Below are 16,081 nucleotides of genomic sequence, written 5' to 3' on the forward strand. Positions count from 1 at the left end.
AGCAGCTGCCCCATATGATATGTAATATAACCTGCATAAATATCATGTTTTAATGGATCGTAATGACTTATTTCTTTAAAGAGCGAGTGTAAAATGAAACGTGTATTGATATACATGTACTGAAGATGCAATAAAATACCCTTTTCACTGATTTTTTACAGTACGATATGTAGGAAAGGTGATCGCATATGACGTCACAAATCAAATGATTAAACTTCTAATGAAAAAAAGCTAATAACTTTTTTATTTGATGGATTTCCCTAAAACCTTCGCCAATGTTTTGTATCATTCTTCCTGCTATTCTTACATTTTTTTATCAATGTGATCTTCCCTTTAGGTGGTCAGAATATGCAGCCTAAGGTCCTTGCCACTGACCTGTGCACAGAAGGTCCCTCTCTTAAAATTGATATAGGAAGTTTACGCAAGTCTTGTGTGAAACCTCACTTGTTAATCAATGTTTCAATCATTGTCTGAGCTAGGATACGGGATAGGGGGAAACGACCTATAGGTAATCCATTAATCTAATAGGGTCTTACGATTTACCTGGCGACTTCCATCACAAATCACTGGTTTCGAGTGATTTGGAATAGTAAATTTCATTCATGATAATTGCCATGCCTTTTTCATCTACCCTATGGCCGTAAGCAGAAGTTTTTTCCAGAGGGGGGGGGGGGGGGGGCAGGACCCTAAAAAGATGGAATAAATTCGAACTTGAGGAGCAAAGCGACCGAGCTTGTAATTTGGGCCCATTTGCATTGCCTAAAAGTGAACTTGAAGGATTTCGTGTCATCTTTGGTTGGTTAATTTTGTGAAAAAAAGTCAGTAGAAAATGCAAAGTTTTCAAAATTTCCTATGCGTACGACCATGCATGGGTGGGAATTCGAGGGGGACGCGTCCCCCTAACCCAAAATAGTTGGGGGAGGGGCAAAATATCAAATGTCCCCCTACTATTTCTGGTCTTTTATGATTGAGAAAAAGACAAAATCGAATAATGCATGTCTTTTGGACTAAATGACCATACACTTTAGGTGAAAATCTTTCTTTTTTTTTTTGGCTTTTCATTTTTTTTTCGTTTTGTTAAAATTACTTTACGTTTTGAGAGATATTCTTTTTATATATTTTTTCTTTTTTTCTTTTTTTCTTTCTTTATTTTTTTTTTCTTGGGGGGGGGGGGTGGATTGTCAAAGTTTCCAGCCTCTCGGCCCCCTACCTTTGGGGACATTTCCGCCCATGATCTACCCTTTCCCTTTATCATTAAAATAAAATACGTCTGCAGAACAACAATGGATTTATTCAAAATTGCCACTATGAGACTATTTTCTTTACGCAAATCAGTCAGACGACCCTTTTAATTTATGTGTGTGATATCCTTCAATTTGGTCTGAGTCAGCTTGGTGCTACACAAAACAATTGGAGGAATGGGGATTCATTCCGTTTTCAAACCACATCTCGTCAGTTCTCTCTGCGTCCCTGTCTCAATAATGAGTCATTGTTTGCAGATTGTGAGTTAATAACAGCTGGGAGCGAGATAAGTATTGACAATGAGATATTATCATTATTTATGTTTCAACAAAATAAAAAGAAGGCTTTGGAATAATATTTACTTCAACAATAGTTGTCGACTCCATTGGTTTGCTCTTTATACCTGTTCTCTGAAAGGTGTTGTCGTGTTTAAAATAAAGCAATGACAGTTGGGATGCTGGTTTGGCTTCTTCTACCACAACGTTTATTATGGCTGATTAATATGTATAATTATGAAAAACTTTGAGTAATAACACTATAACAACAGCAACAAGAATAATGATAAGGACGTTAATGATTTAATAACAGTTATAATAATTAAATGATTATAATGCCATAAATCATATCATCACCGATAACAATTAAATGCTATCAATATTTAAAAAAAGAATGAATTGAAAATCGCAAAAATATGGTGATTGTGTTACTTATGTTTTATTCTGATATCAGTTCGTGTTCGAACAATGAAAACTCTTTATTACACTACAAATAGTCCTAATCAAAATAATGTCAACGATATATTAAATGCATGAGATCATGGGAGAGATACCTAACTAAAACCAAACCGATGAGCTGTTACTTTGTACATAACCGTTCATCACGCTTGCTAAAGTTGCTAGTGATGGGAAGGTGCGATTATTTAGCAAATTCTCGGGCTCGCCTGATGCACAATTTATGCCCCGACCGCTGAACAACCACAACATAAATATATAGAACCGAATACTTATTCTCCATTTTTAAAACAATCATTTTTTTCTTTAGATTAAGCACGCAATTATATCTATTCTATGGACACAACTGATACAATATTTTAAGCAACAGAAATAATCCGAATGTTACTTTACGTTATTATTCAATATCAAAGTGTGCAACAGTTTATTAAAAGTTAGCATTAATCCAGCATAACGATGTCACTTTCATACCTTCACATTGAAAGTAGGGACTATGCTTTAGAATTGGATGCAATAATAAAATTAATTCCAGCATGCACAAGCAGGTGATGTATACAGTGCGTATAAAAAAAGTTAACATTTAGAAAAAATCCTGTAAAATTATATATTTGTAATATCCAGAAGATTTGTCACATTTTAACATTGGTACAGATCAATAATATTTTCGCTTGAGTAAGCACCACTTCCTTTTGAAAAGTTAGTGAAAAATGATTTGTGCAGAACGTCGAAATAGTTATGCGAATAAAAGTAGACCTTAATCATGAAGATCATGTGGAATTTAGCTAGTATAATTGATTTGAAGATATCTTTTACCTTTTTTTTACTCGTTTCCTTGCCCAAACACTTCGAAGAGTGCACTGCACCCGACCCCAATCCCCATACACCAAGGCCATCGTGACGATATTTGCTTTACACTGGGATGTGATTTACCTAAAATGGCCTTGGCTTGATTTTTACTTTGTTAGTCATTGCCAAGCTTGGAAAAAGTGTGAAGAAACAAGTATTAAATGAAAAATGAAATGTAAACCCACTTTAAATGAAAAAAGAATGCTGATGATCTCTGCCCTTTCCTTTGTATTGTTTATTGTATTACGCCTTCTTCCTTAAACCCAATATGTATATATTTTTTTTTATAACAAATTGATTTATGTATGAATTTATGTTTACGAAAAATGTAATGACATGGAAGAAAATAAATGTTTTATTTGAATTAAATTGAATATAAAACTTTGTTCAGATTCAGTTATGTCCTCATCCAGCTGGCATGAAAAGGGGAAAGGTTGTGCTTACAAAGCGTTGAAAGTTCAATTAGGATGTCAAAATTGTTACAAAATACTTGAATTTATCCGTTATATTTCAAATGGCTAAAAGTGCAATGGAAATGTATGAGAAATGTTCCGCAGTGTAAGTTTGATTTCGCCCTTTCCCCTCGACACAGCGTGAAAATGAGCATTTCTGCGCAAACAGATTTCTGCGAGCTTTAAAAAATGGACAATGCTCACTCAAGTGTAACATTCTGTCAAAACTTTTACTTTAATTGAATAGATGTGACACAAACCCAAGATTTTACGTGAAAGAATTACCCACGTGTTGTACATCTTTAAATTCCCATGGCTTTTTCAAAGTGAAACCAAGAAAAAAAAACACGCAGAAATCTGTTTGCGCAGGATTGCTCGTTTTCACGCTGTGTCAAGGGGAAAGGGTGAAATCAATCTTACCTTGCGAAACATTTCTCATACATCTCCCTTGCACTTTTAGTCAATAGAAATAAAATGGATACATTCAAGCATTTTTTTAACAATTTTGCCACCCAAATTGAAATTTCAACACTTAGTAAGCACAACCTAATACCTTTTTGTACCAGTTGGATCTTAGGACATAACTAAATCTCAATAAAAGTTTATATCAGACATCTCAAGCATGGTTTTACTGACTTGTTATCATTAAAGTGGGTTTAAATTTCAATTTTCCGTTAATACTTCTTTCTCCACACTTTTTCCAAGCTTGACAATGGTTAACAAAATGAAAATCAAGCCTAAGCAATTTCATGTAAATGACAGCTCAATGTAAAGCAAATATCGTCAAGATGGCCTCGGTGCGTGGGGAAGTGGGGTGAGGCGCAATGCACTCTTCGAAGTGTTTTGGGCAAGGAAACAAGTTTAAAAGGGTAAAAGATATCTTCAAATCAATTTTATTAGCTAAATTCTACATGCACGTTCTTTGTGATTGTCTACTTTTATTCGCATACCTATTTCAAAGTTCTGCGCAAGTTATTTTTCATGAACTTTTCAAAAGTGGTGCTCACTCAAACGGATTATAGTCCCTTGCTTAATTGGATCTGTACCAATGTTAAAATATGGAAAAATTTTCAGGATATTAGAAATGTATAATTTTACAGGATTTTTTCTAAGTGTAGACTTTTTTTGATACGCACTGAAGAACATGATTCATTTGTCTGTGTCAATAGATATAAAAATCCATTCGAATCAAGCCCCTGGTTCTTAATTTTTTAGGTTTTGTATTGGTTTATGTAGTGATGGTTCTGCGAGATGGTTTGAGTCGTGGTTTCAAATACCATGCATGTTTGTTTGTTTGTGCAGAGGTGTGTTTGATTCCATATTAATGTTGATGTTAAGGTGCATGAAATAAAATAAACCGCTGAGAAACTAATTCATCACTACGGAAAAAAGAACAGTGACTTTCAATATTGTGTAATTTTGCAACTTTTGATTTTGACCTTGCTGCACATTTCAAGGCACTGCACCTCCATTTGAACCATAATCATTTCATGTAAGGTATCATTTTAAAAAGAATTAAGATATCTATTCATTGATATTACTTACAAATTGACTAAAACCGAGGAGGGACTATCGATCAAAGTCAGATTTCCAAACTTTTTCTGAGGAGTTTACATGTATACATGTTTACATGTATATATATATGTACGTATATATATATATATATATATATATATATATATATATATATATATATATATATATATATATATATTATATATAGTATATATATATATATATATATATATATATATATATATATATATTTGTTACCATAAATTATGTGAAACGAGAATGATAAGCACATTCAAATAAACATTGAATCAACTCCATCCTTATAAAAAAATCTACGATCTTTTTTTAGGTGTATGATTGCAATGCAATGTAATCTACTTCCAACAAAAACATTAATTCAACAAATAAATAATATCATTTTTCACACAAACACATATCCCCACAAATATTTGTTCAGTAGATGAAGTGATTAATAAAGATACATTGCACACTAACATCGCACACTAAAATTAATTACATAAACTACGAGCAGAAAATGGCTCATAAGCCATTTTCCACTTCCAAAATATATTCCCGGTGAAATAGACATTAAATATTATACATTTTTATTGGATGTCACGTAAAGTTCGTAAGTCTATTAAAAATTACTTCCGACTTGAACATGGTATATGAGATCATCACAACTTCCATCATCATGATCATGAGAGTCTAGACATGGTAGACGTGTCTAGACTCTCAAGATGATAGTTTATAATCAAATTCGATTATTGCTACATAAAAACAAAGTTCCACCTCATTATAAACTTATTACAAAAGGCGGTGTGAGTTGCACTTAACTTTCGGGAAAATTCCAATGGGGATCCGTGATGGCCAAAGGAAAACGGCTCGGTAAGTGGAGTGTAAGCTAGCCGGCCGACCATTTTTACAATGGTTTCTTTCAGTACAAAGCTATAAATCAAACAAGCGATAGAGTTCCATATTGAAACAGATTATTTGAATCCAATATAGCAGTCATTCTCAATTAATTTTGTTGAAGCGCCAAATTTCTTGTTGAGAATCTGGACTGCGTCACTATCCAACACGTGAAGAGCGAAATATTGTGGTATAAAGGAGGGGGGGGGGGGGTGCAGGACCACCTGAAGAGCTTAAAGGTCAAATCCAGATAAATGTTGATTTGAATAAATAGAGAAAAATCAAAGTAGGAAAACGCGGAAAATTTCATCAAAATCGGATGTACAATAAGAAATTTATGACATTTCAGAGTTTTGCTTATTTTTTTACAAAACAGTGATACACAAAACTGAAATGAGACATTCGATGATGTCCCTCACTATTTCTTTTGTTTTTTATTGTTTGAATTATACAATAATTCATGTTCTTATAGATTTGACAATAAGGACCGACTTGACTGAATCATACAGTATGATATGCTCATTCCACACGTTCAGAGAAAAATTAGTCGTTGTCTTGCTTGACAATGAGAAAATTAGAATATTCCCTATTTCATATAATAAAATACAAAAGAAATAGTGAGTGGATGCCGTCATCGGTCTCCTCATTTGCATACCCACCAGCAGGGGCGTTGATCCATTTTTTTCAGATGGGGGGGGGGGGCAAAAACGATATGTTTGCCCCAAATATTTTCATTGGTGGGGCAATCGCCCCCTCCCCCCCCCCCCCCCGGATCGACGCATCTGTCCACGAGGGTGTGCTTATAACTGTTTTGTGAAATTAGGCAAAACTTTAAAATGTCATAACTTTCTTGTTTTAATTATTATGTTTCTGTATTAAATTTCGTTCTTGATGAGGGTTGCGTTTGAAAAGCAAACCGGGTATGTTGATCAGTGGTAAAGCGTCAGTCTCATGAACGGGAGGCCGTGGGTTCGATCCCCAACAGAGTCATACCAAAAAAATATAGGAATTGGACCTTCTGCCTTCTTGCTTGGCGCTCAGCATTTACATTGGAGAAGGGTAATAATAACATATATGGAAATACAGGGCCCGCTGCAGTCCCTTACCGAAATGGCTACCCTGAGTATATAGAACGTAATTATGATTATTATTGTTATTATTAAAAGCACTGTTGTATGTTAACATATTATGTACATAGTCTTTGTACCACTCGTAAATGAATACATTATCTTCCATAATAAGGGTTATCAAATGCTAGATTACACAAAATCAGAGGAAGTCAAATAGCAATTAGATTTCAAAAAGAGCTGAGTTTTTATTTTCCCTCTGTAATTAAATGATCAAACCTCAATTCCAGATTAATAGTAGATCAACCTTTTATTTTCTTTTTCTTTTTTCTTTTTCTATGCCGGCTCCCACGCGCCACTCCGGAAGGCTCGGTGCGCCACAAGTGGCGCGCGCGCCACCATTTGAGAATCCCTGGTATAGATGTTGAAGTGTATTGTGTGTGCACACGAAAGGGCGGCGTCAGGATTTTTTAATGGGGAAGGTGGGCCATATGAACAAAAGGGGATGACATTTTTGTTTCAATTGAATAATAGTTTATTATAGAGCATCATAATCAATTTCTGACTAATTGGTAGGGCTTTTTCTTTGTTTCTTCCCGTCTTTTTTTCTTTTTCATCGTTTTTCCCCCTCTGTTATTGTTGTCACTACTTTTAAAACCACAAGGATGCATTTGAACCCCTTGCAACGCCCCTGTATAGGTGTGGTGGTTGGGTATTTTTAAAACTATCTTCGTAAAGCAATGCGCAATGCAACCTGCTTCTAACAGTTGGGATGTGATTAACATGCTTTATCCACGATCCTGTTACGGCAAACTTTGGTAAATTGCACATTTTGGTAATGTCTGTCACGTGTGTAATATCTTTGCAGCTTTGTTATTTGAAAGACTGGGAAAGATTGTCCGGGTACACCCAACTCGGTTACACTTCGTAATTCCAAAGGTTCTTTATTCCGAATGTTCGTAATTCCGAAACACGTAAATTGCCTATACCTCGATGTTCGTTAATCCAAAAGCGTAAAAGGGTTCATTATTCCGAATATTTGCGGCGTTATTCCGAAGATTCGATAATCCGAAAACGAAATTAGGTTCGATGTTCCGAAGGTTCGTTAGTCCGAAAACGAAATAAGGTTCATTAATAATTTTGTTTTCGGACTAACGAACCTCCGGAAATACCAACCTCACTTCGTTTTCGGACTAACGAACCGTCAGAATTACGAATCTTCGGAAATACGAACCTTCGGAATAACCAACCTTCGGAATAACGAAGCTTCGGAATCATGAATATATGCGACTCTACTCACCCGGATGTTTGATTTTTGCCCTTACTGCTTAATGTTACTTAAAATGTATGCGCAATTTACACGGCCTTTTATAACAAGTCTCAATATTATCGCTATATTAAGATGCTGGTGGTGTTTTTTTTTCTTTCTTTTTTTTTTTGCTAAGACACATATAACTACACAGATCGATTTATCACGTTTATAGGACTAAAGGAATTCTGCAGGTGATATACAATGCAAATTTGGCATACAGCCATTAAGATATTGGTTTGATCTTCATCTGTGTGTATATCAAAGGGGAGCCGTCATCTGGAGCCTCCCAATACATCTCACGTGTGACGTCAGCAGTCATACCTGGATACAAACCGTTCAGATTCACGCGACCATCGCATTGCCCGACGTACCACCATCCGCCAGATGGGCGTGGTCCATCACACGAAGGCATCTCGTTGCTAGGCAACTGATCAGGGGTTACGAAGGATGTTCCATTGTGGTAGGCAAGTGGGTCAGCTGAGCATTATGGGAAGAAAAGACGATGAATGAAAATCAAAGTAAAAAATTATTTTATTTAGCATGAAGTAGGGCTCACTCTTTTGTGCATCTTCTTATGACAAAGTGCTACTATGAGCTGTTAAGAGCTGTTGAAATAGCTTTTTTGATCGATAACTCATTTGTACGGATCTACGTAATTAACATATGCCTGCCAGTGAAAGGCACGTAGATGATACTCTGGGTAACACGATCTAAATCTTATTTTGGTCAATTGCGAGTGATTTGTGGACGTTAATAGGTAATAACCGGAGGTTGTCGGTTGGTCAGCATTGCTATTATCGAAGATACATTCCCTCCTTACTTTTGACTTTGTACGTGACTTTCAACTCGATCTGAATGCTTTGAAAGTTCAATTTATATTCACAATTTATACTCCTCCACTTAGTAGTAGTAGAAATTGTTCTACCGTTTCTACTACTGCTTCAACTATACTACTACTACTACTGCTGCTGCTGCTGCTGCTTATCTATACTACTACTGCTGCTGCTTCCACTACTACTACTACTACTACTGCTGCTGCTGCTGCTGCTGCTGCTGCTACTACTATATTCTGCAGGCACAGACCCCGAGAGAAACTTTGATCATCAAGTGAGTCTCCACGCAAAGACTAATACATGCAAAAATAAACGAGAGGGCTTTCAGTACAGAGTACCATAAACAGGCTGCACATTCAGACCCTTAAATAAAGGAAAGGGTTTGCTCAGCAAACTAGTTACTATTGTTGCTTCTGCTACTACTACTTCTACATTTACTTCTACTGCTACTCTATACTACTACTTCTACTGCTACTTCTACTACTACTGCTGCTGCTACTACCGCTGCTTCTCCTGCTACTGATTCTACTACTTCTACTACAAGTACAACTACTACTACTTGCACTGCTGCTGCTACTGCAATTGCTTTAGACTACTGCAATCGATGCTGATGCTCCTACTGCTGCTACTACTACTACTACTACTACTACTACTAGTAGTAGTAGTAGTAGTAGTAGTAGTAGTAGTAGAACTATTACTACATACTGCTGCTGCTGCTACTACATGTATTTCTTTTGTTACAAACAAATATCTTTGCATTACTACATGATTTTGCTGCTCCTAGTTCTACTATCTGAGAAGAACCCATCTTAACAAACAGGGCGTTGTCCCAAAATTATACGTTTTTGTCAAGGAATAAACTTATTTAGTGAAAATCTATTTACTGTGTTAAACAGCAAGATGATTCAATTCATTTAGTCATGTTAGTCTTGGTATGGTCAGCTGAGAGTCAACAGTATCAAGTACACATTAACGTAAACTGGTTATTCCTTTATCTGTATCAATTCACCACCCGATCCAGTTTTCAATTATTATCTCAATCAATATTCAATAATGATACCGGTGTCAGCTATATAATGAATGAAGGAAGGAAAATACAAATCCAGTCTTTTAATTGCAAAACAAAGCAAACCGCGAAACAATATTGCGCATGCCTAGAAGTATTTTTTTCACTGACGCAAACAGAAGTACTGTGCTATCTTCTTTCTATTTAAATATTGATTAATCCAAAGACAAAACAAGTATATTGTTGTGAATGAAATTTGATAAAAATCATACATTTAGAATGACGGCAAAACACGAAGAGTTTAAGTTTGTTTAATATTGATTTTACGCCATTTTAACCATATTTTAATAAATTGATTTGTCTTCCACCTCGATGAAAACCCTACTTCTTTATTGACTGGCATAAAACTATGTTATGAAATATGACCTACGAAACAGGAAGACCTACATGTGCTTGATTTTAAAGTCAAGGTGAATAAACAATTTACAAGGTGATTGATTTTTCAAGTATAGCATCCTTACAATCAGGGCGGTTGCAGTCATGTCCATGACATATTTATCTCATCAACAAAGGTTGTTAACACAATCTGTTATATTCTAGGTGAATAACGTATTTTTGACAAAACAGACAACGCATGAATCGATGCTAGCTATCGATATCGATGAATTATGCATTCTTTAAAAAAGGTATCATTGAAATAACTCATACAGCCCCTGCAAAGGTAAAAATCTATTGTCCTACCAAACTCTCAATAAAAATACATGCCACTTTGTCATGCAACAAGGTTAAAACATTCTCAGGAATTGTTGAAAGTTGATGACATTCAAATGAGTAGTCAAGAATAGAAATACCCAATCAGCATTGTTGGCTAGCTCTATCATTATTTGCTCGGCATTCGGTCGACATTACTTGATATTACTCGGTATTGTCCGGGATATTCTTCATTTTAAACATTTTTCTTACCTGAGCTGCCTTCAAGCTCGTCTACATGAAGCTGATATCCGGTTGAGCGATTACTAACCGAGAAACCCGGGTAGTCGGCTACATACAGGGTCCCGTTAGCGTACTCCAGTTCAATACGAAGTTCATAGGACCTTTGAGCTAAGATCCTAGTTAGAATCTCGAGTCCTATCCAGTGTTCACCGGTCAGGGCGCCAAACCCATTCTCATAATCCGACCAGGTCTTGGAGAAAGATGTTGTACCATTCATTCGACGCTGAAAGATCTGGTATTTTTACGATATATTCAATTCAATATTTTATTCTTCAACATAATACCAATATTTGTAATATGTTGAAGAATAAAAAATAATTAAAAACAAATGTTTTTTTAATACCGGTGGACAAGTAATTTTGCATAAAAATAGTTAAACACAATAATTGCGAGCTTTGATATTAATTATTGTTTATCAATACTGCAAGCCTTAGAACGATTTGCAACTAAATTGCAATTGCTACTCTTTTTCGAAATTTAACTTAATCTGTTAAGCATCAATCTATATATATGACATGCATAGGCGGCGGAAGCGGGGGGGGGGCGTGTCCCCCCTAAATTTTAGGTGGCGGCCCCACCCCCTAAATTTTTTTTTGATAACTTTTTTTTTTTGCTTGTTAAAAATTTTGGTTAGGAATTCCCAAAATTGAGGTTGATAAACTTTTTTTTTTTTGGCTTGTCAAATTTTTTGACAATTTTTGGGGGCGCTTGTCCAATTTTTTACCTGTGTCTATCCCAAAATTTCAACTGGACACCCCCTCAATTTATCGGGCTTCCGCCGCCAATGATGACATGGTTGGCAACTATCTTCTAAAAATCTCAATTTGAAGTACAGAAAGGTCATGGTGCTCTGATTCGTCGATCGTGGGTATGTTAAGGAAAGTGCTCATGTGTCTTAAACTCGACTGGTCATTGCAAGTATGTTCAATTGACAATTGGATTGTTACATAAAAAGTGGCACTCACTGAATGAGATTGTTTTGTCCATTTCTTTAACAAATTTAAACAAACTTACCATCCAACCGCCTTCACCAGAAACCATATCGCAGTACGCCCTCAACGACTGACCATCGTCAGCTGGTCTAATAGTATATATGCCACTCTCTGTGTGGCCACTTACATACAGATCATCACAGTCGATATCTTGCATTCCTTCAAGACGAAACATCAATATCAAGATGAGCTCATGTGTTGATCATAACAAAAGGGATGTGTTCGTCATTGTAAGTGAAGAATTCGGAAAGTTTTAGTTATCATAAACATTATAATCAAGGTCTCGTATCATGAAAATTTCGTTGAAAGGTGACATAGCTAGCCATTTTCCCCCTTCTTCTAGAGCCCGTGATTTTGATTGCATTGTTACGTTTTTGCTATTGAGTTACATATCCTTGGATCGCTGCAAATAATATAAAATTATACAGTGATACTTTTCTAACGCGTAGTTTGTAGTCATTTGTAGCCTTCAAAACGGCGAATTTGTCCATTTATATTTAACTATAGATATTTCTCCATGAAGCGGCTAAAATGGTGTATATTGTCCACTTTATCAAATCTAACCCATTGTGCAAGCTACTCCAGAGTGCTTAGGGACCTTCTTCAAACTTGTCATAATGTAAAAATTGCAATAACAGTTATATAAATGTTACTGAAATCCTTCGATGTGACTTGCTGATAATAAATTTGTTATTGAAACTGTGTATTTGTTATTATAACATGTTCAACACGCTTTTATGAAGCAATATACCAGGGTTTTTTTTAAAGGTGGTGTTTATCTTACCTAGTATTTCAAACCTGAGGGCGCTATTTAAATGGCTGCCCTCAACGTGGATTCGAATGATTGCTGAGAGAACTGGCTTGGGGAATATGGTAGTCACTATTGAATTGCTGTCAAAGTTAGTTCGAAAAATCTGAAAGAAAAAAGTAGGCCAAATGTTTATCAGGTGATGCGTATTCCAAATTCAATTGTTACCACGTATCAGTGTGCAGAATGACCGAAAGAAAAACAAAATGAATAAAGTCAAGTTACTGAAGTTCTACATGTATTTTTTTTTTACTTTAAGCTTATTCTAAGGAACTGAAATTTTACAAGAAAAGGTTGAAAGGGTGTACACCAGAAATCAAATCTAATTAGCTGTCGATGACATTTGTATGAGCGGGATATTTTTCACAACCATAATAAAACTGAACAAAAATGCTTTTCACGTACTGCTTTATCTTAATGTTATTTTTTGACAGCTGGCAATGTGCACATTATTGTTTACTTTCAGTATGCCCCCTCCCTATGTTTTAACGTCGTGACCTTGCATGTGGTTACCACATGTTCAACCTGTGTTCTTTAGAATCATACCTTTCCTCCCGGTAAATTACACTCATGTTCAGCAATGAATGCTCTTTCGTTGCTCTCGTTGACATAAGAGAACGATAGCAATGTACTCCATTCAGAGAACTGTAATACACCTTGTGTGAGGGCGCCCGTCAACCAACGTCGTAGACCAACATTAGCCTAAGAACGAAATCAATGGAGAATGAATAGAGACATGAAGGTTCTCTTTAATTTCATGAGAGAGTAAAACGTGTAACTGTGTGAGTATATCTAGATTTTGTGTCAGCCAAATCAAACTGAAATCAAGATCGAAGCACTTTAATTGTAACACGGTCCTTGCTGGACAGCGGTCAATCTTCGTAGACTACGTCAAAAGGTAGTTGATTATTTTCTTTAAACCATAACCGGATTTCGTACTTAAGGTGTTCTTAACGCAATGAGAGTAATGAGGACCCTTAAAAGCTTCACCTGTGTGACTGACTTAGTTTAATTTCTCTTCCACACGTGATGTAATTCTGAATTCACAATATTAAGTGGATGTAAAGGGAATAGATACCTCAATCCAGCTACTTTGTTCTCCGTCAGCTGGTATCCAACCACCGCTGGTGTCGTAGCTGTTAAGCCTTGCCATGTGTGGTTCATTTATGCCATTGTCCGAAGAAGCGCTGAAAGCCGAATCGGGTATTCGGCCATCTTCTACTCCTAACCGAGAGCCGATGGCCTTCCTGCATCCGGTATTTTGGGTGCTCGTTCCATCTTAGAAAAGAGCGAAACATATTTATGGGTATATTGCCGGTTACCCGTCCCTTTCTCGATACATTTGTGGTGGTGGTGGTGGTAGTGACTTTTGACCTGATTGCTAAGAAAGCATGAATGCTTGTAAGCAAGCAACCAGAGGAACCGACGGCTTAAGTTCCCCTCCAAGGGACCTGGTAGTGCGGATTAATGCCTTATCAAAGGGCACTAGCGCACCAATTGAGAATCGAGCCCGGGTCACCGGAATCCGAATCCCACGCTCTACCGACTGAGCTTTCGCGCCTCCTAAAAAAGGTGAAAACTGCACCAAATATTGAGAAAACTCACATTTGCCTGTAAAGCTGTAAACCATACTCGAGAAATGACGTAAATATTGTCAATTAGGTCAGTGATATGCTTATTTCAACTGTCTAATATATAATACATATCATATCTTAATTAATATTATTCAAATTCTACATAGACCTGCAAATCAGAAGTGCGTTGCAAGGTGCGCTACAGGTATGTCCTACACTATTTCCCAGCCATCGGATCTCCCCCCCCCCCAAAAAAAAAAAAAAAAAAAACACGATGCACATCCGTCCCTTAGGAGAAAAAAAAATAAGTTGCATGTTCTTTACTCGAAGTACTAAGTCATCGTTTTAAATGTTAATATTTCATCATCACTGATGGTAACATTAATACAAACCTTGCAGTGACCGTGCACAGGGGCCTTTTGAAATGGTGACGTCATCAATGGCGATATAGGAATATGTGGGTCCTCCATTTGTTGCTTCAAAAACAACCTGCAAAAAAGGGAAAACTCATTTTATATATCGATAATTTGTGGTGCCATAAAATGCGTGACATAAACATGACAACAAAGAAACAGAACAAAGCGAGAGTAAATATTAAGGATCGATACTTGACATTTATTACATCGAAATACTAAAAGTTATACACCATTTAAACAAACGCCATTTTCAAAATATATAAGTGTAAAAATTGGACGTTTAGACGTTTCAAATTTGTATACATATACATATATATATGTGTGTGTGTAAAGCTTTACATGTACAACAGCTTTTGGCAACTCTTTTTTATTTAAATATTGTAAAGAAATGGATGAAGAGAACAATGGTAGGCGTAGCTTAAATCAAGGTTCCCCAGAGCTATCTACCCTTTGGAAAAATTGGTGATGCCGAAAAAATGTCTCTGCCGGGAGTCGAACCCGGGCCCCCAGCTTTGAACGCCGGTGCCCTAACCACTAGACCACAGAGACGGGTTAATGGTTAGGGCGAGCCAGATCCGATTGACCGTCAGATTGTTCTCTTCATCCATTTCTTTACAATATTTAAATAAAAAAGAGTTGCCAAAAGCTGTTGTACATGTAAAGCTTTACACATTTGTATTTCTTCTCCCATACGTGTACTGTATCAAAGCAATAGCTTCGATACAGCTGAGGCATGGCGGCTTGTCATTGTTCAAAACTCACCTTCACCCGACAAAGGAAAATATAATTGGTATAGTGTCGAAAATCTGTCTATCTGACGGTCAATCAGATCTGGCTCACCCTAACCATTAACCCGTCTATGTGGTCTAGTGGTTAGGGCACCGGCGTTCAAAGCTGGGGGCCCGGGTTCGACTCCCGGCAGAGACATTTTTTCGGCATCACCAATTTTTTGAAAGGGTAGATAGCTCTGGGGAACCTTGATTTAAGCTACGCCTACCATTGTTCTCTTCATCCATTTCTTTACAGTATATACATAAGTATATACATATATATATATATATATATACATACATATCTCATTGGATACACAAACTCAAAACATTAAGACCACGTGGTATAAACGCCGGCCAATAAACGACCCTCTTTACCCTCTAATGAACTCACCCCTGCACATCTGACCTCACTTCACACTTAACTTTACTGTCAAAAATACACTGTACTTACGGACCTTACTTACGTAACTATATATTCTATACAATACCACCTTGCATGTATAATTGGTTATTATTTATGGACTATAATTACTTATCTCCGTTATATTGCATTGTATTGTATTTACCATTGTTATTAGTAGGCTTATATTTTGTATTTTATATATTGGT

At 36.4% G+C, this 16,081-nt stretch overlaps 1 protein-coding gene across 1 annotated transcript in view; it reads right to left on the reverse strand.

Annotated features, from left to right (window-relative positions):
* Positions 1-7,979: 7,979 nt before the first annotated feature.
* The window catches only part of LOC121417159, a 28,925-nt gene continuing 20,823 nt past the window's right edge, over positions 7,980-16,081 (reverse strand). Inside the window, exons 20-26 of the mRNA XM_041610750.1 lie at positions 14,676-14,772; positions 13,788-13,987; positions 13,256-13,411; positions 12,686-12,815; positions 11,924-12,060; positions 10,880-11,141; positions 7,980-8,554 (exon numbers count right to left, since the gene is read on the reverse strand). Of these exons, the coding sequence (XP_041466684.1) occupies positions 8,301-8,554; positions 10,880-11,141; positions 11,924-12,060; positions 12,686-12,815; positions 13,256-13,411; positions 13,788-13,987; positions 14,676-14,772 (1,236 nt within the window). The 3' untranslated portion in view covers positions 7,980-8,300. The remainder of the gene's footprint in view (positions 8,555-10,879; positions 11,142-11,923; positions 12,061-12,685; positions 12,816-13,255; positions 13,412-13,787; positions 13,988-14,675; positions 14,773-16,081) is intronic.

This window comes from Lytechinus variegatus, chromosome 6, assembly GCF_018143015.1.
Source record: "Lytechinus variegatus isolate NC3 chromosome 6, Lvar_3.0, whole genome shotgun sequence".
Taxonomy (NCBI): Eukaryota; Metazoa; Echinodermata; class Echinoidea; order Temnopleuroida; family Toxopneustidae; genus Lytechinus; species Lytechinus variegatus.